General features: G+C 34.2%; 1 protein-coding gene across 2 annotated transcripts in view; it reads left to right on the top strand.

Annotated features, from left to right (window-relative positions):
* LOC128681128 (uncharacterized) overlaps positions 1-14,462 on the top strand; it is a 42,507-nt gene that overhangs the window by 9,273 nt on the left and 18,772 nt on the right. For both annotated transcript variants that reach the window (XR_008405937.2, XM_053764764.2), the window contains exons 14-32: positions 617-664; positions 1,188-1,229; positions 1,548-1,595; positions 2,246-2,320; positions 2,726-2,794; positions 4,620-4,664; positions 4,976-5,017; positions 5,136-5,180; positions 6,101-6,115; positions 6,774-6,818; positions 7,705-7,761; positions 8,008-8,040; positions 8,550-8,570; positions 9,209-9,235; positions 9,796-9,840; positions 10,820-10,891; positions 12,699-12,737; positions 13,433-13,474; positions 14,013-14,054. Coding sequence is in view for 1 of the 2 variants with exons in the window: in XM_053764764.2 (XP_053620739.1) it covers positions 617-664; positions 1,188-1,229; positions 1,548-1,595; positions 2,246-2,320; positions 2,726-2,794; positions 4,620-4,664; positions 4,976-5,017; positions 5,136-5,180; positions 6,101-6,115; positions 6,774-6,818; positions 7,705-7,761; positions 8,008-8,040; positions 8,550-8,570; positions 9,209-9,235; positions 9,796-9,840; positions 10,820-10,891; positions 12,699-12,737; positions 13,433-13,474; positions 14,013-14,054 (852 nt within the window). In the remaining variant the exon portion in view is untranslated. The remainder of the gene's footprint in view (positions 1-616; positions 665-1,187; positions 1,230-1,547; positions 1,596-2,245; positions 2,321-2,725; positions 2,795-4,619; positions 4,665-4,975; positions 5,018-5,135; positions 5,181-6,100; positions 6,116-6,773; positions 6,819-7,704; positions 7,762-8,007; positions 8,041-8,549; positions 8,571-9,208; positions 9,236-9,795; positions 9,841-10,819; positions 10,892-12,698; positions 12,738-13,432; positions 13,475-14,012; positions 14,055-14,462) is intronic.

The raw sequence follows: 14,462 nt of genomic DNA on the forward strand, positions 1-14,462 counted from the left end.
TGAACCGATTTTGATCAAATATACTTAGAACCACCGAATAAAAAATAGCTATCAAATGAACAAATACCGCATCCAAATCGGTTCACCCGTTGATGAGCTACGGTGCCACGTACACAGAGAGACAGACACACTTATCGGTCAAACTTATAACACCCCTCTTTTTGTGTTTGGGGGGGTTAAACACATCATTCGAGCGTACCAGGAACTCGCGCATTTGCGCCTACACGTATAGCAGACAAACTCCAGGAATGGCGTCTGCGCTGGTACGGCCACGTTTTGCGGAAACCGACGATTTTGAAACAAATTTTCGCAGCTGGGCCGCTGTCTGGTACTGGCAGAAGGGCCAAACCCATGTAGTGCTGGCATCTCGTCAAGGATGATATATGCGTGGCCTGTATTGGTCTGACAACTAAGGAGGTCTATGGAATATGACCTTTTCGAGATTGACCTGGGTCTTGGGTGTTTATCTACAATGTATTTTTTAAAAGAATATATTATTGTTGAGTTAGTATAATATAAAACAAATCTCGAGCTTACTTTCGGACTATTCCAGTCTGTTTTATTTCTTAATTATATTATTTATTTCTTTATTATTAATTTTATTTATTGTTTTCAGGCGATCCCGCCACCTAAAGGCATTGATTCAGGGCCGCTTCCACCATATGTAATTTTTTTACTATGTTTAATCATAACACTTTGTATTTAACTTGTTAGGTTAAAACTCACTGAAGCAGATAACTTCAACCGATTGAGCTGAAATTTTGTATAAATTTAGCTCAGATGAAAATTTATTATTATGATGTGAATGATCTGATGCACCCAGGATCGGTTCCAGACAAGGGAACTCCACAACGGTCTCTTGCACGTACATAGATTTTATGTGAAGCGTTGAATGTAACAAGACCTCTCTGACGACAGTAAAAGCTTGTGTCAAAATTGACGTGTGAGTCCGCCCTAAAATAGGACCACTCTATACATGAAAGGAACACAGCCTTGGCAGCTATAGGCAACAATGGCATTCTCAAGGATGATTGACGTCAGGTAGGAAGCGGATTTTAAAAACACAGCCGAATCTTCAAAATTTTGAAGTATTTTTTTACACTGTCCCCGGGATTCAGGGCGTCACAGTCGCCGCATGCAGCCGAAAACACGCAACGTTAAAAGTATAAAATATATTTTTGTTTTAGCAAGGTTTTTCGAAAGTGGAGAAAGACATTTTAGGCTTAAATGTAAGATATAAACTAGTTTTAACTAATCTTATCTCTGTTAACAGATTTGGAATACCATAGCGCCATCTACTTTATAAAGCGCCATTGATGCGCTATTAGACTTGTTGACGAAATCCACCGGAAATCGCGTACTTTCGGGATAAAAAGTAGCCTATGTGTAAATCCAAGGCATCAGCTAACTGAATAACAATTTCCATTAATATTGGCCCAGCCGTTTATGCATGAGGAAGTAACAAATACACTCACAAATTTACGCATTTATAATTTTAGTGTGATTAGAAACGAGGTTAATATTAACGATTTTATTCAATATTCCAGGAAAATGATAAGCCACCAGAACAGCAAAATGGAGCTCCCGGTTTTGATGTAAATATTTAATATAATATATTTGACTCTTATAGAATGCTAGATTTTGCCTGCGGCTTCGCCCGCGTAATTTTCACACGGAATAAGTTATTTTTCTGAAAAGTACCCAAAGTCCTTCTTCGTATTTCGAGATTGGTTCAGTAGACGGAGAGTGAGGAGGGAAGAAAAATCTCACTCTCGCTTTTATAATATTAGGATTCTATGTACAAATTATTATAATATTATAATATGTGGCATTATGGTGGGGATATTCGTAAAAGTCCTTAAGGGAAATCCAATTTGACGGTACCTGTAGAAACTGACTTCAGTAAATATATATATATTTACATATCATAAAGGATCATGCAAAATATTGATTGAAACAGAAATTTGGTCGAACTATTATATGTGGGCTTTTTATAAGATATGAATATCATTAATTTAATCTATACTTCTTCTATACTATTATATTAAAGAGGTAAGCGTTTGTGAGTTTGTATATGTTTTAGGCGGGTACCTAATACCGAAACTACCGAACCGATTTCAAAAATTCTTTCACCATTAGAAAGGCACATTATCCATGATTGCTATAGGCTATATTTTATCTCAAAATTCCCACGGCAGCGAAGCTCCGGGCAACATCTAGTTATTTATATACTTCAAATTTTCAGCCAAATCAACCTCCGACGGGCCAGGAAGAGTTCCCAAATTTTGAAATTTTGCCAGCAATGCAGCCGCCTTTTGGTGTACGTATCTTCCGTCATTAACAAATATAATTAATTATATCCATAAAATTGTTATTATAAGATTAGTTTTTGCCCTCGACTTCACCCGCGTTTGATTCGTGCGTCCGCTCATAGCTTATCTATACCTATATCTATTTTAATTAATGCATACAATAATAATGTAAGTGAGCTATGTTTGTTCGCGCAAAACGTAAAAACTACTGGATGGAATTTGATGTGGTTTTCACAGTTGTATAGCGGGTGGTCTGGAAAAATCTGGTATGAATTTAATGGCGATTAGAAACCGAGATATTGACAATAATAAGTTATAAGCGGACGCACAAAATGAACGCGGGCGTAGTCGCTGGCAAAAGCTAGTGAAACAATAAAAAACAACTATTTTTAACAATGTATTCTTCTTTATAGCCAAAACCACCTCAAGAGCGACCCCCCAACATGCAATCTCAAATGACAAAACTTCAGGAAGACATGATTGTAAGTAACAACACTCAACGGTCCACACTAAGCCTAGCTTAAGTTATAGTATAGGGACGTCGAAGATCGAAGTAAAGGAGAAATAGGAAAACGAACCTTTCTATCGAATAGATTCTGTATTTCGCACGAGTATATATCAGTTGGCCAAAGTACATATTAGTTGGCCATTTGTACATATTAGTTGGCCGCAATACATATTAGTTGACTTTAGTTCATATTAGTTGGCCGCAATACATATTAGTTGACTTTAGTTCATATTAGTTGGCCGCAATACATATTAGTTGACTTTAGTTCATATTAGTTGGCCGCAATACATATTAGTTGACTTTAGTTCATATTAGTTGGCCGCAATACATATTAGTTGACTTTAGTTCATATTAGTTGGCCGCAATACATATTAGTTGACTTTAGTTCATATTAGTTGGCCGCAATACATATTACTTGACTTTAGTTCATATTAGTTGGCCGCAATACATATTAGTTGACTTTAGTTCATATTAGTTGGCCGCAATACATATTAGTTGACTTTAGTTCATATTAGTTGGCCGCAATACATATTACTTGACTTTAGTTCATATTAGTTGGCCGCAATACATATTAGTTGACTTTAGTTCATATTAGTTGGCCGCAATACATATTAGTTGACTTTAGTTCATATTAGTTGGCCGCAATACATATTAGTTGACTTTAGTTCATATTAGTTGGCCGCAATACATATTACTTGACTTTAGTTCATATTAGTTGGCCGCAATACATATTAGTTGACTTTAGTTCATATTAGTTGGCCGCAATACATATTACTTGACTTTAGTTCATATTAGTTGGCCGCAATACATATTAGTTGACTTTAGTTCATATTAGTTGGCCGCAATACATATTACTTGACTTTAGTTCATATTAGTTGGCCGCAATACATATTAGTTGACTTTAGTTCATATTAGTTGGCCGCAATACATATTACTTGACTTTAGTTCATATTAGTTGGCCGCAATACATATTACTTGACTTTAGTTCATATTAGTTGGCCGCAATACATATTAGTTGACTTTAGTTCATATTAGTTGGCCGCAATACATATTAGTTGACTTTAGTTCATATTAGTTGGCCGCAATACATATTAGTTGACTTTAGTTCATATTAGTTGGCCGCAATACATATTACTTGACTTTAGTTCATATTAGTTGGCCGCAATACATATTAGTTGACTTTAGTTCATATTAGTTGGCCGCAATACATATTAGTTGACTTTAGTTCATATTAGTTGGCCGCAATACATATTAGTTGACTTTAGTTCATATTAGTTGGCCGCAATACATATTACTTGACTTTAGTTCATATTAGTTGGCCGCAATACATATTAGTTGACTTTAGTTCATATTAGTTGGCCGCAATACATATTACTTGACTTTAGTTCATATTAGTTGGCCGCAATACATATTAGTTGACTTTAGTTCATATTAGTTGGCCGCAATACATATTACTTGACTTTAGTTCATATTAGTTGGCCGCAATACATATTAGTTGACTTTAGTTCATATTAGTTGGCCGCAATACATATTACTTGACTTTAGTTCATATTAGTTGGCCGCAATACATATTACTTGACTTTAGTTCATATTAGTTGGCCGCAATACATATTAGTTGACTTTAGTTCATATTAGTTGGCCGCAATACATATTAGTTGACTTTAGTTCATATTAGTTGGCCGCAATACATATTAGTTGACTTTAGTTCATATTAGTTGGCCGCAATACATATTAGTTGGCCGTAGTAACCATATTAATTCTAGGATAAATTCCTTATTTCCTCTTTCATTTACTTTTAGAGAAAACATCTGCCCCCGGATTTTGGGAAAATGATAGAGCGTTTCGTAAGTAAATTTTATACGTTTAATTGTTTAAATAGCAATTTATTTAAAAAAGCATGTGTGACACGCTTATACTATTATACAATTTTATAGTTTCAAGTGAAAGTGGGTTGCACAGTCATCTTTGACTTGTAACTTTGACCAGCGCAGAAAAACGCATACGCCTTTTTGTCAAACGTACACACGTACATACATCCTCACAAACTGCATTTTATCCTGAAATTCTCACGGGAGCGAAGCCGGGGCGCAGTTATCAATATGTGTGAAATAAACAACATATGTTACTTATTTATTTAACATTTTATTAATTTCAGCAAAAAGGAGAAATAACGCAAGCAGAATTGAATGAACACTTCGTAAGTCGAGACCTAAATTTTATTCTGTTTTTTTTGTTTTATTATGTCTTATGTTGATAAAGTGTTACCATAATATGTTAGTATTTTAATGTTGCCATAAGAATATGTATCATTTCAGATAAAATATCAAAAAATGGATCCAAATAAAATGAAAGAAATACAGGTAACTTATTTGCCTGAACTTAATCTACCATTACAGAAAACATCATATATTTATACTCCCATGGGAATTTCGAGATAAAAAGTACCCTATGTGTTATTCCAGGTTATATTCTACCCGTGTACCAAATTTCATAACAATCCGTCCACTAGATTTTGCGTGAAATAGTATTATAGTTTTAAAACTATAATACTAGTGTATAACATACACTAGTATTATAGTTTTCTCTAATACAATGTGGTCACATTTGACTAAATGGATTTCGGTGGCCGCAATTTTCAATTTCGTCAACTGTGACTACATTGTTTTATGGAATTCCATAATACTTTTTAATGAAATTAGTTGAAGCGTTTAATTTTTCGCTAAGAAATAAAATAATAATAATATAATATATTAGGACAAATCACACAGATTGAGCTAGCCCCAACACAAGTCTCGAACTTACCAAAGTAAGTTCGATTGTTCGTTGTGTTATGGGATACTAACTCAACGATACTATATTTTATAACAAATACATATATAGATAAACATCCAAGACCCGGGCCAATCAGAAAAAGATCATTTTCCATCATGACCCTACCGGGGATCGAACCCGGGACCTCTCAGTTCAGAGGCAAGCAATTTACCACTGCGCCACCGAGGTCGTCAAAATAAATAAATTGATAAAAATTAGATGAGAACGTGTGCGTTTTAAAAAGCTAGGCAATGTGCCTTAATAGATTATAGTGGTTTATGAAAATAGTCGGATTGATAACAAAAATAGAAATCACGACTTAATTATCATATTTTACATTACATTGCCTATGACATCTACGCATACCTCACACAACGTATCTATATCAATAAAAACAAATTATTAACATAAGTATATTACAAATATTACATTTTCTAAAACATATTCTATTACCTACTATATTTTTCAGGAAAAACAAAAAGAGGTAAGCATGTTAAATTTTCCATAAGAAACAATTTACTAACATTCGCCCGCGGCTTCGCCCGCGTTAATTTCGTGCGATCGCTCGTCACTTATTATTGTCAATATAGGGTTATAAGAAACTTATCGCAATAAAACCCAAGCCAGTTTTTAAGTTAGACCATCCGCTATACAATTGTGTAAAACCGCATCAAATTCCATCCAGTAGTATTTCCGTGATGCGTGAACAAACATACAGACAGACACTCCCATAATTGATTTTCCACCCACATAGTGAATAAGGTGTATAAAAAAGAATGTCTAAATGCATTGACATAATGAAACGCGATAATCAAATGTCACTTTTATTTATAGTAACATTTAGTATTTTTTGTTCTCATTAAAGTAGATGCTTATAATTAAAACGCTTTTGGAGTCCAACATTTGTGACGTCACTTGTGTCCACTGTCGTACTGAATACAAGCTCCATATACTTTTTTGTTGACACATGTAAAAAAAAATCTGACTTGACTTGATGCAAACTACCTTATTATCCATCTATAATGAAGGTCAGTGCCCCAGCTGCGGTGTCATAAAACTGCTAGTGATTTTTCTTTGAGAAGCAAGTTTAGTTGAAAAATGTAATATTACAATTTTCAGAGTTTTATATTGGTTTATTGCAGCAAAAATTTTACAATCAGATGCACCCGGAATTCAAGAAACCATATGTAAGTGCAATCTACAAATATAAAACTCTTCCGTTACTGTGTGACTGACTGACAGACAACGCACAGCCGAAACTACTGGGCGTAGAAAGCTGAGGTGTGTAGGTTCCTAGGACAGTGTAGGGGAGCACTAAAATCAAAATTCAGAAATTAGGCCTTCACAGGCACTTTTTCACGTCATATTCTAAATAAAATGATGTTTGCCAAAGCTACAAACTACTAGCATTTCGGAACGACCACTGCTGAGAAGAAATGCCGAAAGAAACTCATTCAAACAGTGTTGGTACCTAATATGCCAGAAGGACTTACCATTTTTTAAATATAAATTTATATATATATTTTTACATAAATTTATATTTAAAATAATAATTTTCACTAAGTAGGGATTTCCTGAAATTCCCACGGGAAACGGATCTTTACTCACACACGAAGTTGTGGGTAAAAGCTAGTTTATTTCCAAATGGCTGAGCACGCATTTTCCAAACACAGCTAAGAATACTGTTGATTAAATTATCTTTCAAAATAATGATGCCACGGACAGACATACAGATACACAGACATGTTAAATTTATGTATAACTTCCTTCAAATCCCTTCTTCCAAAATGGATCAGATCAATGGATAAGTTGTCTTTTAAATAAGAAACTAAATCGAAATCGGTTCACCCATTTAGGAGCTATAGTGACACAGAGATATACTTCAAACGTATGAACTTTTAGTTTCTATCATCATACTTTGAAATTGATTGTGAAAAATTGTCTCGTGATTAAAAATCGGCCTGTACATGCACAATTATTATATTTTTAACAGTTTTTTTTAATGTTAAAAGTAATTTCAATCTACCAGCAGTCCACTATATTACACAGAAAATAATTTAAATTGAAATACAGCCTGATGGCAGTCCACCAAAATTTGTCAACATGAATCGACCACCTGGGTATACTAGAGTGAGTATATTTACCAAAGTTTCTACTCAATTTCATCTATTACTAAATGTGATTAATCTCTCTCTATTTTAAGTCTTTCTAACTCATGATTTATATATTTATTTAAGACATATATATAATAGCCCATGATTTAGAAAAAAAATCTACAAATGGTGGTTTTAACGCCATATCGCTTTGTTCACCACAAGACTAAAACTGAGAGAGTGCTTTAATGCGATTATATTAATAGTTTAAATTTAAATTCAGCCTGGCAACACGAACCCACCTGGATTTCCTGAAGTGAGTATTTTTAACAAAATTTCGAATCAATTAGACCATTCTAAAATATTATAAAAGTGACCCCCCCTAGACGCCCTGTAGCGCCTATTTGCCTGTATGAACGTGATAAATTCAAAAACGGCTAAACGGATTTTTGTACGGTTTTTATCAATGGATAGTGTGAGGAAAGTTTAAGTGTATAATTTATTTATTATGATTTACCCAAGCGAAGCCGGTACGGGCCAGTAGTTATTGTATAAAATTAACTTTTCTATATATTATTATAAGCATTATAGCTGTGAGCCTTTTGGCCACGCTACCTCAAGGTAATTGCAGGGGCTGGAATTTTTGTAAATATATAAAATAAATAATTATTTTCTTTTTTCTCTCTCTGATAATCGCTTCATGAGTCCTGTCAGCCGGACAAAAGATTATTATTTTGTGTTAAATCATGTGTTCACATGTATATTAATAATGTAGAGAATATTGACCAAGTTTTCATGGTATTGACAAAATTTCCATATTTTTAGCCTGAAAAAGAATTGCAACTGGTAAGTCACATGCCATAAAAAACATGCTGTAAAAAACCCAAATCTCGCAGCTCAGCTTTTCACCGTATAAAGTTATGAGATCCATGTAATAATACCAAGTTGGTTAATTTATTTAGTGCCTACTTAAGCGACCTTCTGTCTTAAATTATTAGGTAAGTTATTATCATAATAATATTAAAATTCTTTTACATTTTAAATAAATAGATCGATTTGGCCATCGCATGGTTAGATTAACAATACGGGCCATCAACCTGATTTCTCACCAAAGTCATTCCGATGTGGGATGATTTTGGTGAGTATCTTTAAGAAGTTAATGGTTCTTGTTTTCATTTGCAGTTTATTTTTTACTGCTTGATTAATTATATTGTCATCCTCGACGACCTCCGTGGCCTAATGGTCATCACGCCGGACTGTTACACTGGAAGTCCCGGGTTCAATTCCAGGTCAGATCATGATGGAAAATGATCTTTTTAGGTTAACCTGGGTCTTGGATGCCTATCTATTTAATGTTATAGAATGTAGTAGCGTTGAGTTAGTATTTCATAACACAAGTCTCGAATTTACTTTGGGGTTAACTCAATTTTTGTGATTTGTTAATATGTTCATAACATTACAAGATATTTTATTTGTTTTTTCAGCCGTATAAATATTTGGGATGGAATGAGGTTAGTAATGATTACGATGCGAAATCACGCATTTCACAGAATCAAAGCTTCAAAACGGAGTTTATCAGATTCAGAATTTTTTAACACTGGAAGAAATGTTTATAGAATTAAATAGTACATACCTACCTTTATTTACTTTTCCTATTTACTATGTTGTAATAAATAAGCGGATCTCGTTGTTCGTCCGACTGTCTGCCTTTTTCTCAGGGCCGTTCAGAGACATAAAGTTCAAATTTATATCTGGTGTGTTAATTAATAATTCAGATTTTATGGAACATTCGGTGCGCGAAAACATGCGAGGTATGTTTACATTTTTGGAACTGCGTATCACAGTTTTACCGCACCGCTGCCCCCCGGCAAGGTAGCGTTTGTTGAAAGTAAGCTTTAATGCGTCCACTGTAGACATAATTTACATTGACAAGACTAGAGTTGACAGCGAACATTCCGCTATTCTTTTGTCAATGTCTACAGCGTACGCTTTGAAGCTAATTTTCAATAAACGACGTGGTGACCTGACGTTGCACCTTGTATAGTATTTAATTTTTTTTATTTATTTTTAGCGTCCATTGACTACAACTTCTCCGAAATTTGTAATTCCACCACACGTGAGTCATTGTAGTAGCAAACAATAAAGCTAGTCACACCTTCAGCTATTTTATCGACTAACACTGTTTAAACGAGTTTCTTTGGGCATTTCTGGACGTGGACGTTCCGAAACACCAGGGGGCTTACCATCATCTCTTAACGCGATCCACTTTACGACCTAAACTGAACTGCATCGCAAATTCGTACTGTCAACTTAAATTTTAGTATGAATGCGATTCATTTTAGGTCCCTAAATTGAACTGAGTTGCATTGGAATCGTTCTGTAAATGTTGATGGTAGGCCTGCAGTAGGTATGTGGCCTTATGAGATATCCTACAACATATAATAATATAAATGCGAAAGTTTGTGGGATCCACACGTGCGAAGCCGGGGCGTGTTGCTATTACACAATCAATTGTTAGTGTAGTGAGTGACTAAACAAAGAAATGTTCTTTTAAACTTTCGCGTTGAATAATTATATATTAAACGTTAGGTATTAAACGCGCACGTACCTTGACTCCTGTCTTATGACCACGGACCTTTGTAACAAGCTCCGAAACGTCTGGGTAATAAAAAAGGTATGTGCGCGTTTAATACCTATCGTTTACTATACAGGGTTACAGGTATCTAACGCATAACCTTCCAAAGGCGCATAAGGTACATAGAGACTAACATCTTTTGTTCTACGACTTTTGTCTAAACGTACTTATAATAAATACGAAAAAAATTCCTTTTTTTTTTTAGTTTTGATGTCGTTTCTATAAAACGTAAACTCTATGTTCGATTCTGCTACAGAACGCTACTGTACTGTCCCGTGTTGCTTGGAGTTAAGATGTGTAGAGTCGCAAATTAGATTGTATTTTTTTTTATATGAAAAAAGACTACGAATCACGAAAAGTTGTAGAATAAAAGTTGCTCGTTTTTATGTACCCAAATAGTCTTTAGGAGGTTTTGCATTTGATACTTATAATCCTGTATTATTAAGAAATGTATTTTCAGATTATGAAGACAATGCAAAGATACAAAGACATACCACCTGGGGCAGAACCGCCTCCGCCTATGGGACCTAAGGTTAGCTGAAGTTTGTATGCAATATAGATCACAAATTTTTTTTTGATGCCTATTCGATGCTCCTTATATCATTAGAAACTGCATTCGAGAGTACCTACTACTCTCTAATGAAAATACTGTACGTCGGCGTAAAACGTAAAGATATGAATTAATTCAGCCAAGCTGGGATGGCCTCGATAGCTCAGTTGTCGGGAGCACTGTCACGGATAGACATGGGTTCAATTCTCGCTCTGGATTCCAGTATTTTTTTTTTCATCTCATTATTATTTTCAAAAATAAGCTAAAAGGCTTGTGTGACACGTATAACAAATCCATTTAATTAGAAACTGCAGTTGTATACAATGCTTTTAAACATATGACAAAAATAAAATCACACATTTTTTGTACTCGTCCAAACGTTAAATGATACTGTAACGTGACGTCACGATTGTGTAATATTTCAGTGATGCTATGTGAATTGCCAAAAGCTATGTTTGTTCGACCAGCTACCTTAAATAATGCGTTTTTGTTGTTGAAAAATTGTTTAAAAATTTTAGTTTTTTACGATGGTTGAGTTTTTTTTAAATAATTTTATTATTGCAACAAAAGTACACGGCTAAAAGGGTTCTATATCCATGAAGCCAGCTGTGTTTTTTTTATATACTGGCTTAAAAGTTGATTGGTAACATTGGCATTCTCATGGAGGTTTCAAGTTAGGCTGTTTGTTAAATCGTTGCCGAATCTTCAAAATTGTAAAGTTTGTTTTTGGCTTCGCGGCTTCACAGCCCTGAATATAGTCGGGAATACGCCAGGATTAAAAAGAGAGAGAGATGAATGATAGCACTAGTTTTTAACATTCATTAAAAAATGTTCTAATTTAAGACATGTTTGAACAAAGATCTGAAATTATTTTAACACGTTTTCCATTGACCTCACAATAACCTCAAATGTATATCACAACAGAATAAAGAAATATTCATATTTGCATTTCAATATTTGTTTTAAAAACAACTTTTCTAATCTAAACTTTCGCGCAGTTTTTGTATTTTAACGTATATAATTTGAATAGTCAAATTATGTCGGCATAATTTCGGTCATGAGTAAATATTTGTGGGATATTTCATTATATAGTTATTGGGCATTATATATAGTGCAAAAGTATCACTTCTCTGTGTTTATGCACTTCTATCCCTCGCCAGGTTGTGAACATCCCTTATCGAACGCCGACAGTTCAACGGACCATCGCATATTCGGCTTGCCTTGCGATCTTTTACCAATAGTCGGGACCCAATTAGTCACTCTTTGTGCCCACCATTATGGCATCATGTGGTTTATAAGACCAATTATGTAATCTCACTTCAGTTTCCATTAAGTTCTTTAGCGGCGTTGTGCACTTTTTGCGATAGGTAAAAATGTTAAAACTCGCATCATAACACGTGACCTGAGGGGTTAGTGCGGGTTTGCATTTCACTTCTCACCATCGAATCGATTCGAAGTAAAAAGCAGCGAACCAATCACATACACAGTGTGGTTGTCGTTACGTCACAATGGCGCAATGTGATTGGTTCGCTGTCTCATTTCGAATTGTTTCGATGGTGAGAAGCTAACCTGCACTAAACCCACTGATCGAAAATTTGTAAGACGTCAAAAATGCACAACGTTAATATTCAAGTTTTCTCTTCTGCCGGCGCTCCCGGAGTGATACACGTTTTTTTTTTGCCTCAGTCTAGCCCGATGGGAGGTAAAAATTAGGTGAAGGTTACACGTAAGCTAAAAAAATGCCTATTCATTTATGCCTTGAGGATCCTTAAATTAATTTTTTTTTCAGATGTTCAATATGCGTCATAATCATACGTCAGATTTGGTGGTATTTATTTATGTTGTTAATATAAAAAATAATAATATTTATATATAGGTCCCTGGTTCGATCCCCGGTCGGGTCATGATGAAAAATGTCATTTTTCTGATTGGCCCGGGTCTTGGATATTTATCTATATATGTATTTGTTATAAAATAGATAGATATTTTTAATGTATAAGTATTTACATATTTTTTTTATAGTTAATTTATTTTTAGTTTTAATATAATTTTGTGTTTTTATAATAAATTGTGTCTTATTTAGTCTAATCACACGGTATAATGGGGTTTCAACAAAAAATGGAAGTTATCGTTAATAATAACATTTCCAGGGAGGCTTCAGGTCAGGCAGGTGGCCGGTTGTGAAATCAAAGCTGGATCTTAAAAAATTAGTTTATATTTTCGTGTGAATTCATAGTTGACAGCTCTTAAAATAAAAAAAAAGAATATCTAATGTTTTGGGTTGTGTTTCCGAAATATTTTACTTATAAGAACCAAATGTTGACCCAGTCATGTGTTCAATACAATAATACAATACAACAATAATTTATTGCACAAACAGTTAGATAGTCAAGATACATGTGGGAATGTCGGCTTTATCGCTAGCAAATTTAGACACACTCGAAAAATATCATTACTTTTTTTCACGTGTCTACGTGAGACCCGTGAAAAAAGTAATGATATTTTGTTTAATTTATGTTTTAGGGAAGCAATAGTGCCACTTCTACTACACCTTTCCCTGTTAAGGTAAAGATAAATATAATTTCCAAAGATACAATGGTCTAAAATTAACCTTACATACCTTTTCTTTTATTAACATACTTAGAGTTCATAATAGTCGTATTTTCTCATGGCTGAGGTCATTTTACGTGAAACGAAACATACACACAACAAATGTATTAGCTCTATTGATGGAGTGGTTTGCTATTGCCTTCTCTTTTTCTCAAGTTAATCAACCAGTGTGCAGGTTTCGTCACGATGTTTTCCTTCACTGGAAGCGAGTGGTGGTCGATGAAGATTACTAACAGATTGGTATACAAACTCATCTGGCACGAGTAGGATTCGAACCTGAGAATCGACCGTTTTATCAGCCTTGTTTGTTCACATATTTTAATATAAATACTCAAACGATTTAAATGTTAGGAATTAATTTATTTTGTATAAATTACAAAATTGTTTTCATTTGAATCGTTTAATTTGTTTTTTTTTTTCTGCGATCCTTTTTTATTGACCCGCGTTTCATTTTCTAGATTAACATTTTAAATTAGAATTTTATGTTTAATAGGATGATTTCAATAGTCCAGTTATGTGGGTGAAGCTTACTTCGGTGAGTAGGTTTTTTGTTATTTTCAGATTCATGAGATAATAATGTGTAAAAATAATAGTGTAAAAAATCAAATAAATTAAAATTTATTTTCTACGTTTTTTGCTGTAACATACATACGTATAGTATTCGTCACATTAGGTACTCTTATTTTTACAAGCTTTTATAGAACTTGCAATGCAATAGTTGCAATAGTGATAGTGACACAGTTGTAACTGTGTCACTATCACTATTGCAAGATTCCACACGAATAAACATATTTTGCAAGTCAATTTTGAAGCAGATATCTTCCGATTATAACCAGGAACGGCTCCAGATGTGGAAAAACCTCAACGGTTTACTGAATATATATGATTTATAGTCACACATTGAATGCAATAAGATTTCTCTGACTACAATAGAACTTGTGTC

This window comes from Plodia interpunctella, chromosome 26, assembly GCF_027563975.2.
Source record: "Plodia interpunctella isolate USDA-ARS_2022_Savannah chromosome 26, ilPloInte3.2, whole genome shotgun sequence".
Classification (NCBI taxonomy): Eukaryota; Metazoa; Arthropoda; class Insecta; order Lepidoptera; family Pyralidae; genus Plodia; species Plodia interpunctella.